Genomic DNA, 22,579 nt, shown 5'->3' on the forward strand with positions numbered 1-22,579 from the left:
GTCAAAGTAACTCAATGGTGGCTTCTCCTGTGGTGGTTAGTATGATGCCAGAATATGTGCTGTGGGGCCTCTCTCCTCTTCCTGGGTGCAGGGGTCAAAGTAACTCAATGGTGGCTTCTCCTGTGGTGGCTGATATGATGCCAGAATATGTGCTGTGGTGCCTCTCTCCTCTTCCTGGGTGCGGGGGTCAAAGTAACTCAATGGTGGCTTCTCCTGTGGTGGCTGATATGATGCCAGAATATGTGCTGTGGGGCCTCTCTCCTCTTCCTGGGTGCAGGGGTCAAAGTAACTCAATGGTGGCTTCTCCTGTGCTGATTGATATAAAGCTGATGGTTGTGCCATCTGACATGGTTGCCAGGGTCTGATTCAATGGGGGCCTACTCCTGTGGTGGGTGATCTAAATGCCTGATTCTCTGCTGTGAAACCTCTCTCCTCCGTCTGGGTGTAGGGGTCAAAGTCTTTCAAAGTCGCCTTCTCCTGTGCTGATTGATATGAAGCTGATGGTTGTGCCATCTGACATGGTTGCCGGGGTCCCATTAAATTGTGGCCTACTCCTGTGGTGGTTGATATGATGCCTGATTCTCTGATGTGGAACCTCTCTCCTCTGTTTGGGTGAAGGAGTCAAAGTAACTAAATGGTGGCTTCTCCTGTGGTGGCTGATATGATGCCAGAATATGTGCTGTGGGGCCTCTCTCCTCTTCCTGGGTGCAGGGGTCAAAGTAACTCAATGGTGGCTTCTCCTGTGGTGGCTGATATGATGCCAGAATATGTGCTGTGGTGCCTCTCTCCTCTTCCTGGGTGCGGGGGTCAAAGTAACTCAATGGTGGCTTCTCCTGTGGTGGCTGATATGATGCCAGAATATGTGCTGTGGTGCCTCTCTCCTCTTCCTGGGTGCGGGGGTCAAGTAACTCAATGGTGGCTTCTCCTGTGGTGGCTGATATGATGCCAGAATATGTGCTGTGGTGCCTCTCTCCTCTTCCTGGGTGCAGGGGTCAAAGTAACTAAATGGTGGCTTCTCCTGTGGTGGTTGATATGATGCCTGATTCTCTGCTGTGAAACCTCTCTCCTCCATCTGGGTGTAGGGGTCAAAGTCTTTCAAAGTCGCCTTCTCCTGTGCTGATTGATATAAAGCTGATGGTTGTGCCATCTGACATGGTTGCCAGGGTCTGATTCAATGGGGGCCTACTCCTGTGGTGGGTGATCTAAATGCCTGATTCTCTGCTGTGAAACCTCTCTCCTCCGTCTGGGTGTAGGGGTCAAAGTCTTTCAAAGTCGCCTTCTCCTGTGCTGATTGATATGAAGCTGATGGTTGTGCCATCTGACATGGTTGCCGGGGGTCCCATTAAATTGGGGCCTACTCCTGTGGTGGGTGATCTAAATGCCTGATTCTCTGCTTTGAAACCTCTCTCCTCCGTCCGGGTGTAGGGGTCAAAGTCTGTCAAAGTCGCCTTCTCCTGTGCTGATTGATATAAAGCTTATGCTTGTGCCATCTGACATGGTTGCCGGGGTCTGATTCAATGGTGGCCTACTCCTGTGGTGGGTGATCTAAATGCCTGATTCTCTGCTGTGTAACCTCTCTCCTCCGTCTGGGTGTAGGGGTCAAAGTAACTAAATGGTGGCCTACTCCTGTGGTGGGTGATATGATGCCTGGTTCTCTGCTGTGGGACCTCTCTCCTTTGTCTGGGTGCTGTGGTCAAAATAATAGTAAGTGACCTTCTCCATTGGTGGGTGACTTGAAGCCTGATTCTGTGCTATGGGACCTCACTCCAATTAATATTGTTTAATTTTTATTTATTTTATGTTAACTCATCATTTCCCTATCTACATTTGTTTGCAGGGGATTTAACTACATTTTGCTGCCTTTTGCAGCCCTCTAGCCCTTTCCGGGTGTGTTTTACAGCCTTTTTAGTGCCCAAAAGTTCGGGTCCCCATTGACTTCTATGGGGTTCGGGTTCGGGATGAAGTTCGGGTCGAGTTCGGATCCCGAACCCGAACATTTTTCGAAAGTTCGGCCGAACTCGTCGAACCCGAACATCCAGGTGTTCGCTCAACTCTAGTTGTGAGTTTGCAAAAAGGCATGTGGGAGACTCCCAAAATGTATGGAGGAAGGTGCTCTGGTCTGATGAGACTAAAATTAAACTTTTCGGCCATCAAAGAAAATGCTATGTCTGGCGCAAACCCAACACATCACCCAAAGAACACCATACCCCAGTGAAACATTGTGGTGGCAGTATCCACTGGGACTGACATTGACTGGGAAACTGGTCAGAGTTGAGGGAAAGATGAATAGTGCTAAATACAGGGATATTCTTGAGCAAAGCCTGTACCACTCTGTGCGTGATTTGAGGCTAGGACGGAGAATCACCTTCCAGCAGGACAATGACCCCAAACACACTGCTAAAGGAACACTTGAGTGGTTTAAGGGGAAACATGTAAATGTGTTGGAATGGCCTAGTCAAACCCCAGATCTCAATCCAATAGAAAATCTGTGGTCAGACTTAAAGATTGCTGTTCACAAGCGCAAACCATCCAACTTGAAGGAGCTGGAGCAGTTTTGCAAGAAGGAATGGGCAAAAATCCCAGTGGTAAGATGTGGCAAGTTCATAGAGACTTATCCAAAGCGAGATGTGATTGCCGCAAAAGGTGGCTCTACAAAGTATTGACTTTAGGAGGGTGAATAGCTATGCATATTCACATTTTCTGTTATTTTGGCCTATTTGTTTGCTTCACAATAAAAAATAATAAAAAAAATCTTCAAAGTTGTGGGCATGTTCTGTAAATTAAATGATGCAAATCCTCAAACAATCCATGTTAATTCCAGGTTGTGAGGCACCAAAACACGAAAAAAGTCAAGGGGGGTGAATACTTTTGCAAGGCACTGTAGATAGCAATGCAAATCTGCAGTGCTAATAACTATCAGGATACAGACAAATCATGTAGTCCCATAGCATGTTTTTTAAAATCTCTGCTTGCAGCATTTGATGGGAATCTAAGTTTAAAATGGACAGCACCTGGATTGATAACGGACCCATTAAAACCGCTTCCGGACCGCCTAACGTAGGATCGCGTTCCGGAGGTGGCAGCTGCAGGCAGAGTCACGCATATACGCGTCATCTCGCGAGACTACGCTCAAAGCCGGCCCGCGCATGCGCATCGCAGCCCGGCAAAAGTTAGAGGACAAGTTCGTCATCAACCTGCCAGCCAATGATCGTCGCTGGCAGGTTGATGATTTTCAAAAAAACGAATCACAAGCCATCTAACACCTTATATTTATAAATATAAGGTGTTAAATGTCTTCTCTGCTCCTCTGCTGGTCCTTTTGGTCGGTTGGTTCCAGCAGAGGAGCAGACATCACAGTGAGTACACACCAAACACTTCACTTAGCCCCAGATCACCCCTCATCACCCCAATTAACCCCTTGATCACCCCTTGATCACCCCTGTCAATCACTAGTGAAAGGGAAAAAAGTGATCAGTGTAAACTGTCACTTTTTTTTTTTCACTGGTATTGACTGATAGGTTTTAGGATAGTTTAGGCCCCTTGGTTAGGTAGTTAGCGATCGTTTAGCGCCCAGTCCACAATCAAAACTGATCACAGTCAGATCTATAATAGTATTAGTGTCACCTTAGTTCGCCCTCCACCCAAAACGCAGTGTTTGCCCGATCAGGCCTGATCGGTCGCCCACACGTGCGTTCACCCACGCCCGCCCCGCCGCAGTGACAAAAAATTATTATTTTTTTGATCACTGCACAATCACTTTACAAGCGATGCGGCGATAAAAAAAATCAGTTTTGATATTTTTTATCAATCACAGCGGCCTCCGGTGCTTTGCTAGCCTCCCATTTGTAAGACAGGCTTGCTTTTTTTCTTGGGTAGTCTCAGGGAATACCCCTAAATTTAGTAGTCCAAATGTCAAACAGGGGGTATTCTTCTGAAGAGGCCTACAGGCTTCTGACCCAGTCGGATGAGGAATGGGAACCCTCATCTGACAAATCTAGCGGGTCAGAATATGAACCTGTAGAAAGCAGTGGCAGTCTGACCCAAAGTTCGGACGAGGAGGTTGAGGTCCCTGATAGCACCAGGCGTACCCGGCCCCTTGTTGCTAGACCACAGGTTGCGCAGGATCCGCTTCAAGGGCAGCAGAGTGGGGCTGGCGCTGTCGGATTACGTGGTGAGGCATACACCAGCAGCTCAGCCCTCCCTGGACCTAGTACCAGCACTGCCGTACAACATGGTGAAGTGGCGAGCACCAGAAGGGCAGTTGAAGCTGCTACGGTGCCACGTGCAATAGTTAACCTGTCGCAGCCACCGCACAGACAGGCCCATAGAGCCCCTAGAGTCCCTGAGGTGCTGGCAAACCCTGATTGGCAGTCCCCAACTTCAGCCGCACCTGTAGTTCCCCTTTTCACCGCCCAGTCTGGAGTTCGGGTTGAGACAGCTCAGATCGGTTCGGCACTGGGATTTTTTGAGCTGTTCTTGACTGCGGAGCTCTTGGACTTAGTTGTGGCAGAAACAAATCGGTATGCCACTCAATTTATAGCCGCCAACCCGGGAAGCTATTATGCCCAGCCTTTCCGGTGGAAACAGTCCAAGTTTCCGAATAAAAAAAAATTCTGGGCCTTCTCCTCAACATGGGTCTAACCAAAAAGCATGAATTGCGGTCATATTGGTCCACGAACCCAATTCATCACATGCCCATGTTCTCTGCTGCTATGTCCAGGGCACGATTTGAGGCCATCCTGCGTTTCCTGCACTTTAGCGACAACACCACCTCCCGTCCCAGAGGCCACCCAGCTTTTGACCGGCTCCACAAAATTCGGCCCCTCATAGACCACTTCAACAACAAATTTGCAGATTTGTATACCCCTGAGCAAAACATCTGTGTAGACGAGTCCCTTATACATTTTACCGGGCGCCTTGGCTTCAAACAATACATCCCAAGCAAGCGCGCCTGGTATGGGGTCAAATTGTATAAGCTCTGTGAAAGGGCCACAGGCTATACCCACAAATTTCGGATCTATGAGGGTAAAGATCAGACCCTGGAGCCGGTCGGTTGCCCTGACTACCTGGGGAACAGTGGGAAGACAGTCTGGGACTTGGTGTCACCCTTATTTGGCAAGGGGTACCATCTTTATGTGGACAATTTTTACACAAGTGTGCCCCTCTTCAGGCATTTGTTCCTAAAACAGATTGGCTGCTGTGGCACTGTGCGACCTAGTCGCCAGGGCTTCCCCCAACGGCTCGTTACCACCCGTCTTGCAAGGGGGGAGAGGGCTGCCTTGTGTAACGAAGAACTGCTCGTGGTGAAATGGAGAGACAAGTGTGACGTTTTCATGCTCTCCTCCATTCACGCAGACACGACAATACAAATAGAACGGGCAACCAGTGTCATTGAAAAGCCCCTCTCAGTCCACGACTATAATGCGCTCATGGGAGGGGTGGACTTCAATGACCAGATGTTGGCTCCTTATTTAGTTTCCCGACACACCAGACGCTGGTATAAGAAGGTGTCTGTATATTTGATTCAATTGGCGATGTACAATAGTTTTGTTCTCTACAGTAAGGCTAGGAGAACAGGATCCTTCCTCAAATTCATGTATCCAGGAGGTTCCGTGGCCCCAACCACCAGTGTAGTGAGCCGTCTACACGAGCGACATTTCCCCAATGTCGTTGCTGGTACCTCAACCCAACCGTCACCCCAAAAAAGATGTTGTGTCTGTAGCAGGAGTGGAATAAGGTGTGACACCCGCTATTTCTGTCCTGACTGCCCTGACCACCCTGCCCTATGCTTAGAGGAGTGTTTCCGGAAGAACCACACACAGGTACACTTAGCATAGGGATTGCATCTCACAGGACAGGCACACAGGGCTATTAGGGCCCTTTCACTCACAGCTGCTGCAAACCTCTCCTTTCACCTGGGACAAAGTGCATAATGTACTTCGCCACATCTTTGGGCGATTTGCGCTTTGCACATTGTCCCATGGGGAAGGAGAGGTTTGTCCTATAAAGGTAAAAAAAACACCGGTAAGCAAAAAAGTTAACGTTCTGTTCAAAAAGTTAAATAAAGTTTATATGTTCCGTTCAAATGTTATTATAAAGTTAATAAATTTATTGCGTTGCGGCCTGTTTTTTTCTTTTTTGTTTTGTTTTTTTTACCTTCCAGGTGGACCAACCGATCGACTAGCTGCAGCACTGATGTGCATTCTGACAGAAGCATTGCACTGCTGTCAGATTACACAAAAGTCGGTGTATGCGGCGCTGCAAGACGAGATTTCTCCTCTGCAGTAAAAGATACGTTTGCCGAGGCATATGAGCTGAGGAGGCGGCGGTGTTCATATGCTTTGGCAAACACTTTGTATATAAAAAATAAAAATAAAATCCCGGCAATGATTTATTCATCCACATCGATTAATGTGAATGGAGAAATCGGGTTTGCCAGGGCATACGGGCTAAGTGGGTATGGATGTTGGGCGGAGCTCCTATGTCCTCCTTTTTTTTTTTGGCAGAGATTTTTTCACAGGGACAACTTTTCCCAATTTTTTATACAAAGTTGGCATTTGACCGAGATATTTCTCTCACCCAGCATGGGTATATGTAAAATGACACCCCAAAACACATTGCCCAACTTCTCCTGAGTACGGCGATACCAGATGTGTGACACTTTTTTGCAGCCTAGGTGGGCAAAGGGGCCCACATTCCACAGAGCACCTTTCGGATTTCACAGGGACTTTTTTACATATTTTGATTTCAACTACTTCTCACACATTAGGGCCGCTAGAATGCCAGGGCAGTATAACTACCCCACAAGTGACCCCATTTTTGAAAGAAGACACCCCAAGGTATTTCTTGATGGGCATAGTGAGTTCATGGAAGTTTTTATTTTTTGTCAAAAGTTAGTGGAATATGAGACTTTGTAAGGAAAAAAATAAAAAATAAATCATCATTTTCCGCTAACTTGTGACAAAAAATAAAAAGTTCTATGAACTCACTATGCCCATCAGCGAATACCTAAGGGTGTCTACTTTCCGAAATGGGGTCATTTGTGAGGTTTTTCTACTGTCTGGGCATTGTAGAACCTCAGGAAACATGACAGGTGCTCAGAAAGTCAGAGCTGCTTCAAAAAGCAGATATTCACATTTTTGTACCATAGTTTGTAAACGCTATAACTTTTACCCAAACCATTTTTTTTTTACCCAAACATTTTTTTTTATCAAAGACATGTAAAACAATAAATTTAGAGAAAAATTTATATATGGATGTCGTTTTTTTAAAAAAAAATTACAACTGAAAGTGAAAAATGTCATTTTTTTGTAAAAAAATCAGTAAATTTCGATTAATACCAAAAAAATAAAAAATGTCAGCAGCAATGAAATACCACCAAATGAAATCTCTATTAGTGATAAGAAAAGGAGGTAAAATTCATTTGGGTGGTAAGTTGCATGACCGAGCAATAAACCCATTCAAGTCAATAGGTCAGTTAAATAAAGCTGAGCACACCTATGGTTGCTTAGAGATGCTGGATGTTATTCTTCTTTTTTCACTGATGAGAACTGATGCCAAAAAGGCAGAAAAAAAAGGAAAAAAAATGGAAAATAAAATTGCAGCAAAAGTGAAGGAAATTCGTCAGTTTTTCACTGACAGAACCCTAATGCGCTTAATATCATTCATGAGTGTAAGCACTTATTGTGTTATAAGTTAGATATGGCACACCGGTACAGGCATTGTATCTTTTAAAAATCAGAGTGCCTGTGTGACCTTCCCATGACTATAGATTATTATTTTTTTTTATCAAACTGGAAGAAAAAACAAATGACCTATCAAATACAAAAATATAGTGGAACTGTAGCTTTATTGGCTGATGGCATAATACTCCTTTGTAAGGGTTGTGCCCCTTTTGTAACGGGGTGGCAAACCTGTGAAGGGAAGCATATGTAGCTGCTTCCCGGTGCTGCCTCCCAGCTTCTTCACTCCATGTCCTCAGTTACTCCACTGGGATCCCTGGATGTAAACTTCCTGTTTGACACTGCCACAGCTGTACCTGCTCCCCTTGTATCATTTGACCAGCTGTTATAACGCAAAGAAAGCAGGTCAACACTAGAGATGTCCCAAACTATTCGCCGGCGAACAGTTCCTGGCCGCGGCGGGCGAACATATGCGATGTTCGGTCCGCCCTCTATACATCATCATTGGGCAAACTTTGACCCTGTACCTCACAGTCAGCAGACACATTCCAGCCAATCAGCATTCCCTCCCTCTCAGACCCTCCCACCTCCTATCAAAAAGCAAGGACAGCATCCATCTCAGATTCATTCTGAAGCTGCAGTGTCACAAATTTGACTAAGTTGTAATCGCAATGCGATTAATACAGGTTATATTAATCGCATTGCGAATTCAACTTAGAGCTGGGTGACTAATGGTTGTATTGCTAGGATATAACAAAGATTGAGAATATAGTGTTATATTCGTCAATTCTAGCAATACAACCATTAGGAACTCAGATCTAAGTTGTAATCGCAATGCGATTAATACAGGTTATCTTAATCGCATTGCGAATTCAACTTAGAGCTGGGTTCCTAATGGTTGTATTGCTAGAATATAACGAAGATTGAGAATATAGTGCTATATTCGTTATATTTGTCAATTCTAGCAATACAACCATTAGGAACTCAGATCTAAGTTGTAATCGCAATGCAATTAATACAGGTTATATTAATCGCATTGCGAATTCAACTTAGAGCTGGGTTCCTAATGGTTGTATTGCTAGGATATAACGAAGATTGAGAATATAGTGCTATATTCGTTATATTCGTCAATTCTAGCAATACAACCATTAGGAACTCAGATCTAAGTTGTAATCGCAATGCGATTAATACAGGTTATATTAATCGCATTGCGAATTCAAATTAGAGCTGGGTTCCTAATGGTTGTATTGCTAGAATATAACGAAGATTGAGAATATAGTGCTATATTCGTTATATTCGTCAATTCTAGCAATACAACCATTAGGAACTCAGATCTAAGTTGTAATCGCAATGCGATTAATACAGGTTATATTAATCGCATTGCGAATTCAACTTAGAGCTGGGTTCCTAATGGTTGTATTGCTAGAATATAACGAAGATTGAGAATATAGTGCTATATTCGTTATATTTGTCAATTCTAGCAATACAACCATTAGGAACTCAGATCTAAGTTGTAATCGCAATGCAATTAATACAGGTTATATTAATCGCATTGCGAATTCAACTTAGAGCTGGGTTCCTAATGGTTGTATTGCTAGGATATAACGAAGATTGAGAATATAGTGCTATATTCGTTATATTCGTCAATTCTAGCAATACAACCATTAGGAACTCAGATCTAAGTTGTAATCGCAATGCGATTAATACAGGTTATATTAATCGCATTGCGAATTCAAATTAGAGCTGGGTTCCTAATGGTTGTATTGCTAGAATATAACGAAGATTGAGAATATAGTGCTATATTCGTTATATTCGTCAATTCTAGCAATACAACCATTAGGAACTCAGATCTAAGTTGTAATCGCAATGCGATTAATACAGGTTATATTAATCGCATTGCGAATTCAACTTAGAGCTGGGTTCCTAATGGTTGTATTGCTAGAATATAACGAAGATTGAGAATATAGTGCTATATTCGTTATATTCGTCAATTCTAGCAATACAACCATTAAGAACTTAGCTCTAAGTTGAATTCGCAATGCGATTAATGCAGGTTATATTAATCGCATTGCGAATTCAACTTACCACACTCTGCGTCAACTACGTACTTTTCCATGTGAGCACAGGTGTTAGTCCCCTTGAAACAACTTTTCCATCACTATTGTGGCCAGAAAGAGTCCCTGTGGGTTTTAAAATTCGCCTGTCTATTGAAGTCTATGGCTGTTCGCCCGGTTCGCGAACATTCACGGAAGTTTGCGTTCGCCGTTCACGAATGGAAAATTTTATGTTCGCGACATCTCTAGTCACCACTGCAGCCAGCGATTGGCTGCAGAGGTGTCAAAAAGGAAGTTTACATCAAGGGAGCCAAGTGGATCAGCCAAGGCCATGGAGCGAAGGAGATAGGACCCAGCGCCGGAAAGCAGGTAAGTATGCTTCCCTGCTCAGGTCTTCCCAAGACGGGGGTTTACCAAACTCCCCCCCCCCCTCCAAAGATGCACAACCCTTTTAAAGAAGGTGCCATTTAGATGATCTGAGTTATATGATATTAAACTTAAAAATCAGCACCAACAAATATAAAAATATTAAAATGTTAAAGGAAAACCTGTGTTTCTTAATGTCAGTTATTCCTTTCTTCAAGTTTCCTAGTCTTTCTGATGGATTTTGTCTGCAAAAAATATTTACAAAAATTTAATAGTGCATTAGTAAACATACCTGGAGAAGAAATGTGATGGTCCACAGTGACTGCTTAGTAATATAGTATTCATGATTCAAATTATTTATAACATATCAAACCAGTCAAGGAATTGGGAGAGATTTACTAATAAAAATGTACCAGGATTTTTTTGCCCCATTTACTGTTTTGAACACTTTGTGAATTGTCCAAAAAGGAGGCATAGCTTAGCGGAAAAGCAGGTGAGGCCACAATTTGGGCCTTCTCATTTTAGTGATCAATGTGGATCTCAGCACCCAGAGCACCACAGATATAAAAATCTGAAAACTTTTGATATGTCACTTTGACATGTCAAACATTTGTGAAAATAATAGTACATGACACATGATCTGCAGTGCCAAGACATGGCATAAACTGCAACTAGCATGCTGCACACATTTTCCATTGCATACTATAGGGTACACATTCATTATAAGATAAAATCCACATGTTACCTGCACAGGCGTCGGATCAGATCTTCAGGCCTTCTGCCTATTTTTCTATGAAACTCGACTTTTTCAATACCTTGGAGAATTAAATTGTAGATCATCATCTGGTCTGGCCCAGTAAAAGGAGGGCTGGAGAGAAATATGCCAGATATGTTATGTTACACATATTGCACATGAAAAATAATCCTCCCAAAGATATATATATATATATAATAACAAAAACAGAATTGTGTTGTTAAGATTTCAACTCAGCTGCAGAAACATGTAAAGAAAACACTTTCCCTCAGTCACCATGGAAAATGGGACTAAACAAGGAAAACTTTCAGCTAATATAACATTTATTGTTGGACATGTGCTCAGGGCTTCCCATGAAAGCTGTCATTACAATGTAGTGCAGATCTCTAGAGCAAGGAAAGCGTCCTGCTCTGCAAAAATGGAGGAAGATGCCTATGAAAGCTTCATGTACTGATGGTCTGCAACAGGGCTGGGATTAGGTATTTTGGTGCCCTGGGAAGATAAGGCAAATTGTGCTCCCACCTTTCAATTTTCTACATTGTAGTTTCATATTGAAGTCATAAAAACAACAAAGGAACACATATGGTATTAAGTAGTAAGTAGAGTTGAGCGGACACCTGGATGTTCGGGTTCGGCAGGTTCGGCAGAACTTGAAAAAAAAAAGTTCGGGTTCGGGACCCGAACTTGACCCGAACCCCATAGAAGTCAATGGGGACCCGAACTTGTGGGCACTAAAATGGCTCTAAAATAGTCCTGGAAAGGGCTAGAGGGCTTCAAAAGGCATCAAAATGTGCTTAAGAGCATGACAACTGTTCTGCAAACAAATGTGGATAGGGAAATGACTTAAAATAACAAAATACAGAAAATTTTCAATAACAATCTGGATCTAGGAGTAGGAGGTTGAGGAGGCGGTGGATGGGTGGATGTGGCGATGTAGGTTGACGTGGCGGTGTAGGTGGAATCGGCGGTGAAGGAGGAATAGGTAGCCAACACTGATTTGTGTTATTTTTTATTTTTAAATTGGGGTATCCCCCAAAATATTGGGACATATAACAAAATAAAACTAAGAATAAGTGCACTTGAGTACAAGAATGGATGGTTGAGGCTGGTATAAATGTCTATTCTGCACAAGGTACGAACAAGTCCTGTGGGATCCATGCCTGGTTCATTTTAATAAACATAAGCTTGTCCATATTGGCTGTGGCCTGTGATAATGCTCTCTACCGTGCTAAACACACATTCACACTATACACTGGCTACAGGGCAGGTCAGCACCTCCAAGGCTGACAAAGCTTTTCCACATTTTGGCCATGCTAACCCTGCCTTCTCAGGTGCTGGTGGTGCCCCAGCTGCATTGGCGACCTCTTCCTCCTCCTCTGCCTTCGCCTTGTGCTTCCACTGTGCCCCCGCTGTCAGGTGGGAATGCTATCATCAGTGTGCGCTTGTAGTCGCGCATCTTCCGATCAGTAACAGATGTTTTCACTAAATTTAGTTCCCTGTCAAAAATGCAGAGCGGGGGTTCATTCACGGCAAAAGGGGGTTCATGTCACCCAGCAATAGAACAGAGGATTTTTTGAGATTTAGGCCCCTGTCAGCAATGCAGAGCAGGGGTTCATTCACGGCAAAAGGGGGATCATGTCACTCAGCAATACAACAGAAGATTTTGAGAGATTTAGGCCCCAGTCAGCAATGCAGAGCAGGGGTTCATTCACGGCAAAAGGGGGTTCATATCACCCAGCAATACAACAGAGGATTTTGAGAGATTTAGGCCCCTGTCAGCAATGCAGAGCAGGGGTTCATTCACGGTAAAAGGGGGTTCATGTCACCCAGGGCCGTCTTTAACAAGGGGAAAAAGGGGCAGCTTCCAAGGCAGCTGCCTCTGGAGCCCTGCTAGCCACTGCCTCGGGTGTCAGGCTGTCAGCTACACAGGGGGTGCTGCCATGCCTGCCGGCACTCCAGGCAGCGTACTGTGAGAGCTGTGATTCTTTAGGACCTTAGATGACATCATCACCATGTGACCAGTAACCTAGCAATATTACTGGCCACATAGCTATGAGGTCATCAAGGTTCTTTCTACCAGGAGTGTTGCTGTAGAAGTTTGCCTTAACTGTGGAGCTTTTTTGTGTGAAGATTACATCAGAAAAAGGTGACAGGGGCTGTTATGCTAATATACTGTAAACTACTGTATAGTGGGGTGCTGTATAGTGTGGGGGCCTGTATACTGTGGGGGCTGTATACTGTGGGGGCCTGTATACTGTGGGGGCCTGTATACTGTGGGGGGCTGTATACTGTATACTGTGGGTGCTGTATATTGTGGAGTGCTATACTGCTGTACTGTATACTGTGGGGGGCTGTATACTGTATACTGTGGGTGCTGTATATTGTGGAGTGCTATACTGCTGTACTGTATAGTGTGGGGGGCTGTATAGTGTGGTGTGCTGTATCGTGTATAGTTTGGGGTGCTGTATACGGTGAGGTGCTATACTGCTCTACTGTATACTGTGAGGTGTTGTATACTGTGGATTGCTAGACTGCTCTACTATATACTGTGGGGTACTGTATAGTGTGGGGTGCTATACTGCATACTGTGGGGTACTGTATAGTGTGGGGTGCTATACTGCATACTGTGTGGTGCTGTATAGTGTGGGGTGCTATACTGCATACTGTGTGGTGCTGTATACTATAGGGTGCTATACTGCATACTGTGGGTTGCTGTATACTATAGGGTGCTATACTGCATACTGTGGGGTGCTGGCGTGCACTGTAATGCTAGGGTGAGCCGAGCCCTGGTCTCCTTCCTGCAGAGCGGTGCCCACTTCCAGGCTGAGCCCAGCTGCCCAGAGCACTGATCCTGAGCCGCTGGAGTCTTCAGAACTGGAAGTATTTACAGTCATTCACTGTACTCTACCAGATGTGTGGATTTTTGTGTGTGTGTGTTGTGGTGGAGGGCGTGATTGCCTGCTAAGATGTGGGAAGGCGGGATCCAGGGGGCCCAAGTAAACTTTTGCCCAGGGTCCAATCAATATTAAAGACGGCCCTGATGTCACCCAGCAATAGAACAGAGTATTTTGAGAGATTTAGGCCCCTGTCAGTAATGCAGAGCAGGGGTTCATTCACGGCAAAAGGGGATCATGTCTGCCAGCAATACAACAGAGGATTTTGAGAGATTTAGACCCCAGTCACCCAGGCACAGCAGGGATTCATTCACGGCAAAAAAGGGTTCATGTCACCCAGCAATACAACAGAGGATTTTGAGAGATTTAGGCCCCAGTCACCCAGGCACAGCAGGGCTTCATTCACGGCAAAAGGGGGTTCATGTCACCCAGCAATAGAACAGAGAATTTTGAGAGATTTAGGCCCCTGTCAGCAATGCAGAGCAGGGGTTCATTCATGGCAAAAGGGGGTTCATGTCACCCAGCAATAAAACTGAGGATTTTGAGAGATTTAGGCCCCTGTCAGCAATGCAGAGCAGGGGTTCATTCACGGCAAAAGGGGGTTCATGTCACCCAGCAATACAACAGAGGATTTTGAGAGATTTAGGTCCCTGTCAGCAATGCAGAGCAGGGGTTCATTCATGGCAAAAGGGGGTTCATGTCGCCCAGCAAAACAACAGAGGATTTTGAGAGATTTAGGCCCCTGTCACCCAGGCACAGCAGGGGTTTGTATACGCCAAAAATGGTAAAATGTCACCCGACAATTGAAAATAAGAATTTTTTCAATTTAGGGCACTAAAATTGGCATTTTTTTTTTATAAAAATGGCTCTAAAATAGTCCTTGAAAAGGCTAGAGGGATGTAAAAGGCAGTAAAATGTGCTTAAGAGCATGGCAACTGCTCTGCAAACAATTGTGGATAGGGAAATAGCTTAAAATGAAATAAAATAACAAAAAAATGTAAATTATTAATCTGCAAAGGAGGTGGATATGGAGTCGGAGGTTGAGGAGGCGGTGAATGTGTTGTAGGTGGAGGCAGCAATGGGGAAGGAACAGGTAGCCAACAATGTTTTATAATTTTTTTTATTGGGGTAGGTAGCCCCCAAAATATTGGGACAAATAAAAAAAAAGAAAACAAAGAATCATTGCACTTGACTTGAGTACAAGAATGTATGTTTGATGGTGGTATAAATGTCTATTCTGCACAAGGTACAGACAAGTCTTGTGGGATCCAAGCCTGGTTCATTTTAATGAACGTGAGCTTGTCCACGTTGGCTGCGGACAGGCGGCTGCGTCTGTCTGAAATGACGCCTCCTGCCGTGCTAAATACACGTTCAGAGAGTACACTGGCTGCAGGGCACGCCAGCACCTCCAAGGCATACAGGGCAAGCTCTGGCCATGTGGACAATTTGGAGACCCAGAAGTTGAATGGGGCAGAACCATCAGTCAGTACGTGTAGTCGTGTGCACAGGTACGGTTCCATCATGTTGTTCAAATGCTGCCTCCTGCTAACACGCTCCGTATCAGCAGTTGGGGCCGGTTGTTGCGGCGAGGTGACAAAGGTTTTCCACATGTCGGCCATGCTAACCCTGCCTTCTGAGGTGCTGGCGCTGACACAGCTGCATTGGCGACCTCTTCCTCCTCCCCTGCCTTCGCCTTGTGCTTCCACTTGTCCCCCGGCGTCAGTCGGGAATGCTCTCAGGAGCGCGTCTACCAGCGTGCGCCTGTAGTCGCGCATCTTCCAGTGAGGGAATTAAGGACGGCACATTGTCTTTGTAACGGGGATCCAGCAGGGTGGCCACCCAGTAGTCAGCACACGTTAAAATGTGGGCAACTCTGCAGTCTTGCGCATGCACTGCAGCATGTAGTCGCTCATGTGTGCCAGGCTGCCCAGAGGTAAGGACAAGCTGTCCTCTGTGGGAGGCGTATCGTCTGTGTCCTCCGTATCCACCCAGCCACGCACCAGTGATGGGCCCGAGCTGCATTGCATACCACCCCGCTGTGAACATGCTTCATCCCCATCCTCCTCCTCATCCTCCTCCTCCTCCAGTAGTGGGCCCTGGCTGGCCATGTTTGTACATGCCCTCTGCTGTTGCAAAAATCCTCTTTCTGAGCCACTTCTAAAAGACTGGCCTGAAAGTGTTAGAGATGACCCCTCTTTCTCCTCCTCGTCCTGGGCCACATCCTCTTCCATCATCTCCCTAAGTGTTTTCTCAATGAGACATAGAAGTGGTATTGTAACGCTGGTAACGGCATCATCGCCACTGGCCATGTTGGTGGAGTACTCGAAACAGCGCAACAGGGCACACAGGTTTCGCATGGAGGCCCAGTCATTGGTGGTGAAGTGGTGCTGTTCCGCAGTGCGACTCACCCGTGCGTGCTGCAGCTGAAACTCCACTATGGCCTGCTGCTGCTCGCATAGTCTCTCCAGCATGTGCAAGGTGGAGTTCCACCTGGTGGGCACGTCGCATATGAGGTGGTGTGCGGGAAGGCCGAAGTTACGCTGTAGAGCAGACAGCCGAGCTGCGGCAGGATGAGAACGCCGGAAGTGCGCACAGACGGCCCGCACTTTATACAGCAGCTCAGACATGTCGGGGTAGTTGTGAATGAATTTCTGCACCACCAAATTCAGCACATGCGCCAGGCAAGGGATGTGCGTCAAACCGGCTAGTCCCAGAGCTGCAACGAGATTTCGCCCATTATCGCACACCACCAGGCCGGGCTTGAGGCCCACTGGCAGCAACCACTCGTCGGTCTGTTGTTCTATACCCCTCCACAACTCCTGCGCGGTGTGGGGCCTGTCCCTCAAACACATCAGTTTCAGAACGGCCTGCTGACGTTTACCCCTGGCTGTGCTGAAGTTGGTGGTGAAGGTCTGTTGCTGACCGGATGAGGAGGTGGTAGAAGAGGAGGAGGAAGCTGAGTAGGAAGAGGATTCAACAGGAGGCAAAGAATGATGCCCTGCGATCCTTGGTGGCGGAAGGACGTGCGCCAAACAGCTCTCCGCCTGGGGCCCAGCTGCCACTACATATACCCAGTGTGCAGTTAGGGAGATATAGCGTCCCTGGCCGTGCTTACTGGTCCACGTATCTGTGGTTAGGTGGACCTTGCCACAGATGGTGTTGCGCAGTGCACACTTGATTTTATCCGATACTTGGTTGTGCAGGGAGGGCACGGCTCTCCTGGAGAAGTAGTGGCAGCTGGGAACGACGTACTGTGGGACAGCAAGCGACATGAGCTGTTTGAAGCTGTCCGTCTCCACCAGCCTGAATGACAGCATTTCAAAGGCCAGCAGTTTAGAAATGCTGGCATTCAGGGCAAGGGATCAAGGGTGGCTAGGTGGGAATTTACGCTTTCTCTCAAAGGTTTGTGAGATGGAGAGCTGAACGCTTCCGTGTGACATGGTGGAGATGCTTGGTGACGGAGGTGGTGTTGTTGGTGGCACATCCTCTGTTTGCTGGGCGGCAGGTGCCAACGTTCCTCCAGAGGCGGAGGAAGAGGCCGAGGCAGCAGCAGAAGAGGGAGCAGGAGGGGACTGAGCCCTTTCTTGGTTTTGAATGTGCTTTCTCCACTGCAGCCTATGTCTCGCATGTAGATGCCTGGTCATGCAGGTTGTGCTAAGGTTCAGAACGTTAATGCCTCGCTTCAGGCTCTGATGGCACAGCGTGCAAACCACTCGCGTCTTGTCGTCAGCACATTGTGTGAAGAAGTGACATGTGAGGGAACTCCTTGAAGCTGCCTTTGGTGTGCTCGGTCCCTGTTGACGGTGGCCAGTAGCAGGCGAACTGTTTTGGCAATGGCTGCTCTGCTTTTGCACCCTGCTCCCGCTTTTGCTACGCTGTTGGCTCGGTCTCGCCACTGCCTCTTCCTCCAAACTCTGAAAGTCAGTGGCACGACCTTCATTCCGAGTGGGGTCTAGGACCTCATCGTCCCCTGCATCGTCTTCCACCCAGTCTTCCTCCCTCACCTCCTTTTCGGTCTGCACACTGCAGAAAGATGCAGCAGTTGGCACCTGTGTTTCGTCATCATCAGAGACGTGCTGAGGTGGTATTCCCATGTCCTCATCAGGAAACATAAGTGGTTGTGCGTCAGTGCATTCTATGTCTTCCACCCCTGGGGAAGGGCTAGGTGGATGCCCTTGGGAAACCCTGCCAGCAGAGTCTTCAAACAGCATAAGAGACTGCTGCATGACTTGAGGCTCAGACAGGTTCCCCGATATGCACAGGGGTGATGTGACAGACTGATGGGCATGGGTTTCAGGCGACACCTGTGCGCTTTCTGCAGAAGACTGGGTGGGAGATAATGTGAACGTGCTGGATCCACTGTCGGCCACCCAATTGACTAGCGCCTGTACATGCTCAGGCCTTACCAGCCTTAGAACTGCATTAGGCCCGACCAAATATCGCTGTAGATTTTGGTGGCTACTGGGACCTGAGGTAGTAGGTTCAGTAGGACGTGTAGCTGTGGCAGAACGGCCACGTCCTCTCCCTGCACCAGAGGCTCCACCAACACCACCACCACGACCATGACCACGTCCCTTTTTAGATGTTTTCCTCATAGTTAGCGTTCACAAAGCAAAGTAAAAAGTGGTTAAGTATGTTAAAAATAATTAACCGCCAATATAAACCCTGATGTAGGGTATTGCACTCTATTCTTTTTTTTTTTAACTCTATATGACAGCGGTATTTGTGGCCTAATTGTGACACTCCCTTTTGCACGTCTTATCCCAGATGTGCAGTATATTAGAGGTTTTTTTCACCCTAACCAAAAAGCTGTATTTGTGTCCTAAATGTGACAGTGACTTATGCACGTGTAATCAGAGATGTGCAGTATATTAGAGGCTTTTTCCCCCCAGTATGCCAAAGCCGTATTTATGGCCTAAATGTGACAGTGATTTATGCACGTGTAATCACAGATGTGCAGTATATTAGTGGCTTTTTACACCCCAGTAACCAAAAAGCTGTATTTCTGTCCTAAATGTGACAGTGACTTATGCACGTGTAATCAAAGATGTGCAGTATATTAGAGGCTTTTTTCACCCCAGTAACCAAAAAGCTGTATTTCTGTCCTAAATGTGAGATTCACTTATGCATGTGTAATCCCAGATGTGCAGTATATTAGAGGGTTTTTTCACCCTAACCAAAAAGCTGTATTTCTATCCTAAATGTGACAGTCACTTATGCATGTGTAATCCCAGATGTGCAGTATATTAGAGGGTTTTTTCACCCTAACCAAAAAGCTGTATTTCTGTCCTAAATGTGACAGTCACTTATGCGTGTCTAATCCCAGATGTGCAGTACATTAGAGGCTTTTTTCACCCCAGTATGCCAAAGCCGTATTTATGGCCTAAATGTGACAGTGACTTAAGCACGTGTAATCACAGATGTGCAGTATATTCGAGGCTTTTTTCACCCCAGTAACCAAAAAGCTGTATTTCTGTCCTAAATGTGACAGTGACTTATGCACGTGTAATCCCAGATGTGCACTATATTAGAGGGTTTTTTCACCCCAGTAACGAAAAAGCTGTATTTCTGTCCTAAATGTGACAGTGACTTATGCACGTGTAATCAAAGATGTGCAGTATATTAGAGGGTTTTTTCACCCCAGTAACCAAAAAGCTGTATTTCTGTCCTAAATGTGACATTCACTTATGCATGTGTAATCCCAGATGTGCAGTATATTAGAGGGTTTTTTCACCCTAACAAAAAAGCTGTATTTCTGTCCTAAATGTGACAGTCACTTATGCTTGTCTAATCCCAGATGTGCAGTACATTAGAGGGTTTTTTCACCCTAGTATGCCAAAGCTGTATTTCTGGACTTGCAGATAGCGTATGCTGGTGCACTATCGTTGCATAAAATGGCTGCCGATCATGTATTGATATTGACTAACTGAAGAAAAAAAAGTTTGTTTTCAGCAGTAGTTGGCTCAGGGCAGGCTTAAAAAAATTGTGCACTGCACCCACAAAACACTTTTTCTGTAGATCGCTGAGTACATAAACCAGTTCTTAATGAGATTTCTCCCTGATCTCTCCCTCACAGCAGCTGCAGCCTCTCCCTACACTAATCCGAGCACAGTGACGGGCGGCGCTACGTGACTCCACCTTAAATAGAGGCTGGGTCACATGCTGCAGTTGGCCAATCACAGCCATGCCAATAGTAGGCATGGCTGTGATGGCCTTTTGGGGCAAGTAGTATGACGCTTGTTGATTGGCTGCTTTGCAGCCTTTCAAAAAGCGCCATTAAAATCGCCGAACACCGAACCCGAACTTTTACGTAAATGTTCAGGTTCGGGTCCGGGTGCCGAAAACCCTAAAGTTCGGTACGAACCCGAACTTTACAGTTCGGGTTCGCTCAACTCTAGTAGTAAGCACAAAAGTGTTAAACCAGAATATATTTTATATTTTAGATCCTTCAATGTAACCTCCTTTTGCTTTCATGACAGCTTGGCACACTCTTGGCATGCTTTCTTTCTCTTTCAAATTTCTGTTTATTGAGGTAAGAGAGACATATGTAAACATTAACCAGAAATAGGGCAACATGCCCCTGGATTATAAAAGCATTAGACATATGTATATAAATGCAAAATACAGCTATACAAATAGCCACACAGCTACTGCAAGCATTGACCATTGACATCGAGATGAGCTTGATAAATTAATATTACTTCAAATGAATAAGTGAGTTGTACAGACATCAGAACCAAGCTACGAAGAGGATAGAGGGCTGAGCAGACAGTTAAAACATATGGGACGATTAGAGACCAGAGTTAAGGATCTAGGGATGACCTCTGGGACTTCTGAAGCCACGATGCCCAGATAATTAAGTATTTGTCATGAGACAAGGATTCCCAGCTGGACATCTCTTCAAATCTGCAAATTTCCTGAACCTTATCTCTCCACATCTGTACGGTAGGGGCCTGATCGGAAAGCCATTTAAGAGGAATAAGCAGTTTAGCCGCAGCTATTAGATGAGAGAGTAAGGAGTGCTTGCTGAGGGGACAGTGTAGTTCTGGTAAGTTTAAGAGGACAGCTTTGGACGTAAGAGTCGTGTCTGCTGGGCATAATCCCTTAAAGGGTTTCTATCACTTCGTTTCACCTATTTAGCTTTCAGACACTAGCGATCCGCTAGTGTCTGCTTTATCTAACCATCCTAATATAAGAGCTTATTGTCCTGCCGTTTAGCTAAAAAAATAACTTATATAGATATGCAAATGAGCCTCTAGGTGCTATGGGGGCGTGATTAGCACCTAGAGGCTCCGTCTACCTTAACAAACTGCCGCCGCCCAGCGCGTCCCTCCAGCCCGCCCATCTCCTCCGGAATGCGATGCTCCTCGTATTCGGCGCATGCGCAGTGAATGTCTGATCGCTTCCCTGCTCAGACATCTCCACTGCGCCTGCGCCGATGACGTCATAGTGCTCCGAGGAACAGGCGCAGTGGAGATGTCTGAGCAGGGAAGCGATCAGACATTCACTGCGCATGCGCAGAACAGAGACGCGCACGGAGAGGATCGCTTCAGCTGGAGATGGGCGGGCTGGAGGGACGCGCTGGGCGGCGGCAGTTTGTTAAGGTAGACGGAGCCTCTAGGTGCTAATCACGCCCCATAGCACCTAGAGGCTCATTTGCATATCTATATAAGTTATTTTTTTAGCTAAACGGCAGGACAATAAGCTCTTATATTAGGATGGTTAGATAAAGCAGACACTAGCGGATCGCTAGTGTCTGAAAGCTAAATAGGTGAAACAAAGTGATAGAAACCCTTTAATCTAGTTAGTCACATCATTTCAAAACGGGCGAATCCCAGGGCATGACCACCAAACATGCAGAGCTGTGCCCTTAGATGCATGGCACCTCCAACAGGCCTCCGACACCAAAGGAAACATTTTATTCAACAAATCTGGGGTACGGTACCACTTAGTAACCAGTTTAAAAGCATTTTCCTGCATTGTTATGCAACAGGAAAAGCTGTGTGAATGGCTAAGAATCCTATCTACCTCTGATTCGGTGAAGCTTACTTCCAGATCAGCCTCCCATTGTCTGATATATGAAGGCTTCTCCACCATCCTAGTTTCAAGTAACTTATTATAGAAAAAGGAGAGTAGTTTACGTCTGGGCTGGGGGATTGTAAAATGGTGTCATACCAAGAGGGAATGTAATCTTTTTCAGCTTTGACCAGTGTGGCAATGTGAACATTGAGGTGTTGTTTCCCCAGGTTCCAGTCCGGGACTTGAGGCATGCTCATGTCCAGGGATCCTATTTAATCCTGCTACTGGATCTTGGGTGTGGCTCACTCAAGTGTCTTGTGAAGCAGAGTCCTGGTGAGGCTCTGTGTGAATGGTCTTAGCCGGGTGGGCTGAGAGGCCATGAGGCTAGGCGATAGCCTGAACTTTGGGGGATGCGGTGACGCCTGTGAAACAAGGATCACGAGGCCAGAGTCGGGAGGACTACTGGGCCACAATCCCCCAAAAGGTATTGAAGTGTCACAGCCTGGAGGTTGCTGGACTGAATGGCTGAGGAAAGCCGCATTTGTGTTCCATGTGTGAAGAGGGCTCTCTAGGTGAGTCAGGGATACGCTTATGTGTTTAGTTAGAGCCTAGCCGGGCAAGGGTTTGTTATTTTGTGTGGATGTCGCACACGTGATAAGTTGAAGTTGTGACTTCTTAACCTGTGTTTTGATAAAGTGTCTGAAATAATGCAAGAGTTTGGACATTATAATCGTGTCTGCGAAGATATCTGTGAGTGTGACCCCCTGAAAAGAGACGATCCCTTACACCAGATAATCCTTACATATGGTA

The 22,579-nt window shown here is 45.9% G+C and overlaps 1 protein-coding gene across 1 annotated transcript in view; it reads right to left on the reverse strand.

Moving 5' to 3' along the window:
* The window catches only part of PRKG2 (protein kinase cGMP-dependent 2), a 174,927-nt gene that overhangs the window by 29,672 nt on the left and 122,676 nt on the right, over positions 1 to 22,579 (reverse strand). Inside the window, exons 15-16 of the mRNA XM_040420449.1 lie at positions 10,848 to 10,970; positions 10,285 to 10,347 (exon numbers count right to left, since the gene is read on the reverse strand). Coding sequence (XP_040276383.1) covers positions 10,285 to 10,347; positions 10,848 to 10,970 — 186 coding nt within the window. The remainder of the gene's footprint in view (positions 1 to 10,284; positions 10,348 to 10,847; positions 10,971 to 22,579) is intronic.

This window comes from Bufo bufo, chromosome 2 (genome assembly GCF_905171765.1).
Source record: "Bufo bufo chromosome 2, aBufBuf1.1, whole genome shotgun sequence".
Taxonomy (NCBI): Eukaryota; Metazoa; Chordata; class Amphibia; order Anura; family Bufonidae; genus Bufo; species Bufo bufo.